Below are 6145 nucleotides of genomic sequence, written 5' to 3' on the forward strand. Positions count from 1 at the left end.
GTATTAAGTGTAAGATTTTTGTTTTAATTATATATTTCAAAGTATCTGAAAGGAACTGAAATATGTAATATGGAATATAAAAATAACGAAGTTTTTTAGTTTTTTCCATTTAAGGAATAGCTGAAACATAATGATGAAGCAATTTTCCAACCACAACATAAATCAAACCTGCAGGTCGCCATACGAGTTATCTGCATTAGATTTTAAAATATGTATGTTTACAGCGTTGGCACCCTGAATTTTTATTTTTCGGTGTATTTTTGTATTTCATATTTCGTTTTTCATTCCATTTTCTTTCCATAGTTTTAGAATGTTGGTTTTATTCATATATCAATTCACAATGTGATATACTGATGATGGGAATTTATTTTCCCAAAGGCTTAGCAATACACATGATTACCACAACTGTGGTGCTCCTTACACACACAGACGCAAAACATATACACACACACTTATATCGAAAGAGTTTTAAGAAATGTTAAACGACAGAATGGCTTGTTTAAACGTACAAATTCCTGAGAAAAGGGATTATGATTTCTCGAGGATGCTTAATATCTTTTTTGGGTGAATATTGCAAATGTAATGTCGATTGGACTGTTATTTGTAGATGAGTCAGTATCGAATAAATATAGTTAAGAGAAAATGCAGAAATACTAAAGGAAATTAGAATATTTTGCCAGGGTGAGAAATTTGTAAGTGAATGTTGGTAAAAAGAAATGTTTTGACGTGTGAGGATAAATGTGAATGAGAATCAAATTAGTAGATTCTTGTGAGCATTTTGGAGTAACGAGAGAAAGGTAGAAGTATATAGCAAAGCAGTGGAAAGAATGCAGATATCTTTGGAAGCCATAGATTAAATTTAGAAGAGAACGGTGAGTCGACACTACTCTATGGAATAGTAGTGGGGATTCTTAATAGAAATTTAAGAAAATGTAATAAAGTTATAGAAATTAATGATTTACATGATACTAGGGACATAAGAAAAATAAATTATGTGAAACCGAAGAATGGAAGTCAAAGTAATGTAGATAGCTAATATTTATGGTTAGAAAAGGACGCTTAAAGATGGTCGGTCATGTGGAAATATAGGAGGAACAAAAGAGTGAAGAATTCGATATTGTTAGACGGGAGGAGGATAAGAGAACCTAGGAGGTAATTAATAAATGTTTTGGAAGAGGTGTCTGAAAAAGGGACTTAAATTCATTGTGAAACGAGACATTCAGAGAAGAATGGTGTATGGTGCAGCGTGTGTAGTCCGGTTTAAGGCACTCCCATTAAACATTCTGTGCAAATGCAGGAAGCTACCAGAATTGTTGAAGTTTTCTGCTATAGGGGTTCATCCTTGATTCAGTCTTCATTGTACGAATATATCAGTGATCAATTTCTGTTCTCAGGAGTCGTCCTACATTGGGGAACACGGCTGTAGGTTTCAAGAAAAAAAAAAAAAAAAAAGAAAAAAAAAAAAAAAAAAAAAAAAAAAAAAAAAAAAAAAAAAAAACCCTCTAGTCTTGAATAAAACAAAATAAACCTTCAGAACGTTTTACCTTTGTGTTGAGATCCAAAGCTTTGGCCAGGTAAGGCCAAGTATGTCCCCCGACGTGCACAAGGGCCAGACAGTGTTTGGGATCAACAGACTGCCCTCAAGGGCCCACACAGGAGACGTTCCTCTCGATGTATCCATGGCCGCAGTATCCTCCCTGAGCATTTGAAAAGATAGATAATGATGGTGATGTATTCATGAATATTCATTATTATTATTATTATTATTATTATTATTATTATTATTATTATTATTATTATTATTATTATTATTATTATTATTATTATTATTATTATTATTCGTATAAATAGGGCTCTTTAATTTCAACTTTATTACTGAGGTATTTGCAATATCGTTGATAATTAAAATTTTATTAATACGACTGATATAACTATTAATTATGATTGAGACTATTATTATTAAAAATAGTTTACACAAAAACGAACTAATAAAATATTGAGCAATAAAGATATTTATTAAATATTAATATCACAACCTTATATGAAAACTCCAGTTTCATTCTTAAGAAGGAATGCAAAGGTGGTCATAAGTTTTTCGAAATATTCAAGTTCGTTTTAATCTTGACAAAACATTTTTGATACTTGACTTTTCACGTTTCCTTTCGTACATTTTATTGTGACTTTTCTTCGTAATTTTACTATTATTATTATTATTATTATTATTATTATTATTATTATTATTATTATTATTATTATTATTATTATTATTATATACAGTATATATATATATATATATAATATGTATTATATATTATATATATATATAAATATTATATACTATATATATATATAGTATATATATATATATTATAGTATATAGTATATATATATATATATATATGCATATATATGTATATTATATATATATATATATATATATACATATATATATGTATATATATGATATAAGTATTTATATATATATATATATAGTATATAGTGTATAGTATATATATAAATATATATATATATATATATATATGTGTATAATATATATATATATATATATATTTACTGTATAGTATATGTATAATATATATATATATATATATATACAGTATATACATATATATAGATATATATATATATATGATAAATTTTGCACATTTTTACGTGTTTTTCATATTCAAATAAGCCATATATATTTTTGATACATTAATGTCTGGATTCTCTTAACGACCTTGGGATCAGAGCCCCAGGCGAAATCACACAAAGACAAGAGCTTGGCTCCGGCCGGGAATCGAATTCTGGTCGGCAAGCTTGTATAGGCAGTGGCCAAGTGGTTTAGTCACTGTCTATACAAGCTTGCCGACCAGGGTTCGATTCCCGGCCGGAGACAAGCTCTTGTCTTTGTGTGATTTCGCATGGGGCTCTGATCCCGAGGTCGTTAAGAGAATACAGACACTAATGTATCAAAAATATATATGGCTTATTTGAATATATAAATATATATATATATATCCTATATATATATATTGAAACTGGACAAGTAATCCACCAAAATACTAAATTCTGCAATAAACACTAAATATATATGAATACACAAAAATCTATATATATATATATATATTATATGGTCTAGGTAAATTGACTCTCGGTAATTTGTCTCCCGGTAATTTGACTCCGGTCAATTTGACTCCCATTAATTTCACTCCCACTACTGTAAAAAAGCTCTGATAAGTCTCAATTTTTTGATTATCATCATTTATCCCCTCAAAATAACATTCATAAATAAAATGCAATGAAACAAAATAAAAAGAATTATCATTCAACTTCTCAAAAAAAATATAATAAAAAGAAAAAAATCACGAAACAGGAAACAAGTAAATAGTACATTATGTCAGTATTAGAATTGCTTGTTTGCACGCACACTATTTAATATATAAGCTAATTAGTTGACATAACTATCGTGATATGGAGACTATCTTTACCTCTTTGTAGTTTGTTTTTGCACTCTTGAAGGTTTACCAAGGTTTAAATCTTACCTCTCTGGTTATTAATTTAAAGGAAATTTACAGTCCACCATGCCTTATGTTTTAACACTAAACGGGGAGGAAAGAAACTTGTGGATGACATGAACTATATCTATGAGAAACATGAACAAAATGCCGACGGATCCAAGACTTACTGGAATGTGAAATCAAGTGCTGCAAGGCTCGAGTCTACACCATGACGCATGACGAAAATTGTGATATATTCAAGAACGTCGGTGAACATCATCACTGTTCGTGTGCTTCTAACCGAAAGTGAGTAAAACTTTAGCTGAACTGAAATCACAGGCATATGCTTGCCAAGAATCTTCTCGTTCATTAATTTTGTTTGTTTGTGAAAAGCTTGATTAAAATTAAATGGCTCTTATGCCCTCAACTATGTGCAATAAGTCGTAATATGAGGAACTGGCGTCAAACAACAGTAAGTGCTCCTCCATTCCCCAGACTCGAGTTGGTTACAAGTTACCTGATGAATATAAGTTCCTTGATAGTGGTGAGCATTTCTTGCAGTTTGATAGTGCGAATTCTGATGAGGATAGACTACTCATGTTCGCAACAAATAAAGCGCCTCGATTACTAAGTTAATGTAAAACACTGTGCGGGTGATGGAACATTCAAGTGCTCCCCATCTCTATTCTATTAGTTGTACACGCTGCATATCCAAGTGGGTTCACTCAGTGTTCCCACGATTATTTGCATTGCTTCCAAACAAGAACGTGGAACCTTACAACTTCCTTTTTAACCAGCTTATAAATTACGGCCAGGAATGAACCCCGTAACCATCATGATTGATTTTGAAAAAGCACATATTATTAGTTTCAAATCTGTTTTTCCTATTGCTTCCGATTCATGTTGTCCTTTTTCATTATCTCAAAATCTTTACAGAAAAGTCTGTGAAATTGGCTTCAAAGAGAGGTTAGAATCATGACGATGAGTTCAGCATTAAGATAAGATTTTTTCCATCGTTAGCATATCTTCCTCCTACTGATGTAATTGATGGATTCGAAGAACTTGTTGACGATGACGATCTTCCTCAAGAACTAGAGTCTTACTTTGAAATATCATACATATGATGTATGTGAGGTGAAGGAGTGAAACAACACAGAACACCACCTTTGTTTCCTATAGACAGCTGGAATGTACACTTAAGAACGGAATCGAGATGCCTCGCACAAATAACCATTTAGAGGGCTATCACAATGCTATGCAAAGCTCTTTAAGCTGTACCCATCCAAATATATGGAATATTCAATTTGATTGTGGTAGTGTCCTGGGCCCTATCCTTGTTTAACATATATACTATCGAGCTATCACACAGTCTTGAAAAAACAAAAGTGGGTTTTAAACTATATGCAGATGATACTCCAGTTTTACCTCTCAATTTCAACAACACAAGATACAAGGAAGAAAATTGATGAGATAATGACTGAAATAAAAACATGGATGCAGAGGAAAAAGCTCAAATTAATGATGATAAAACAGAATGTATGTTTTTCGGCACAAGGGTGGCTTTGAAGAATTACCAGTTAATTCAAAGTATAAAAATTGGTGATGCTGATGTTGGGATTGTGCCTGTTGTGAAAAATTTGGGGTGTACTGATAGACTGTAATTCGTCAATGAAGGACCAAATTGTGAACACAGTGAAAGTGTGTAACTATCACCTGTGAAACATAGCATTTATTAGAAAATATTTAACAGAGGGCAGTACAAAAAATTTTAGTGGTGAGTCATGTAATATCAAGGCTTGATTATTGCAAGTCTCTGTACTACAAATTGCCCAATACACTACTAAGGAAGCTTCAAAATGTGCAAAACCGGGCGGCTAGACTGATAAAAGGCATTAAATTTCGGGAGAGAATAACTCCTGCACTGACGATCTACATTGGTTACCTGTTAAGGCTAGGATTGAATTTAAAATTTGCTTGTTGACTCACAAAGCACTTACAGGTGATAAGCCTAAATATCTCGTGATTGCTTGATCCCCTACCCTGAAGCTACCAGCGCCACTGTAAGAGTTAGACATGCAGATGACCCACATAGACTATTCGAAATTAGTGTGAATCATGCAATAGGAGGAAGAACGTTCAGTTATGCTGCACCGAGACTCTTTAACGACCTTCCACCTCGATGTCAAGAATAGCACAAATGTGGCTGCCTTCAAGAAAAACCTGAAGACTTATCTTTTAAAAAGTGGTTATAATAGTGACCTGAAAACTATAAGCCTGAATACAAATGCTAGCGAAATAACTGATAACGATACAGAGCGAAATATTAACTGGAAAGGAATTATTTTTTCATACACCAAAGGCCCACCTGAACAGACCTTTAGTGTTTGATGAGGGCGAGAATAAACCTCTAAAAGTAAAGTAAAGTAAAGTAGAAAAAGAAGGTGTATAACGACATAAACAAACGACTGCAGACAATCATTGAGCGATATAGCGACCGAAATAAACTGAGTTCTTAGAGCGATTGCTAAAAACTTGCATCATTACTAAATTTTTTTAATCTAAAATTATTTTAATTTTTATATATAGTCTTATACCATACTTAGGTATGATTACATTTTATCCATTTTAAATATTACATAAGTGTT

The 6145-nt window shown here is 31.9% G+C and overlaps 1 protein-coding gene across 1 annotated transcript in view; it reads left to right on the top strand.

Annotated features, from left to right (window-relative positions):
• The window catches only part of LOC137656452 (uncharacterized), a 38563-nt gene extending 34830 nt beyond the window's left edge, over window positions 1–3733 (top strand). Inside the window, exon 9 of the mRNA XM_068390626.1 lies at window positions 3568–3733. Within this exon, the coding sequence (XP_068246727.1) occupies window positions 3568–3733 (166 nt within the window). The remainder of the gene's footprint in view (window positions 1–3567) is intronic.
• Window positions 3734–6145: the final 2412 nt, after the last annotated feature.

Source organism: Palaemon carinicauda, chromosome 17 (genome assembly GCF_036898095.1).
Source record: "Palaemon carinicauda isolate YSFRI2023 chromosome 17, ASM3689809v2, whole genome shotgun sequence".
Lineage (NCBI taxonomy): Eukaryota > Metazoa > Arthropoda > Malacostraca > Decapoda > Palaemonidae > Palaemon > Palaemon carinicauda.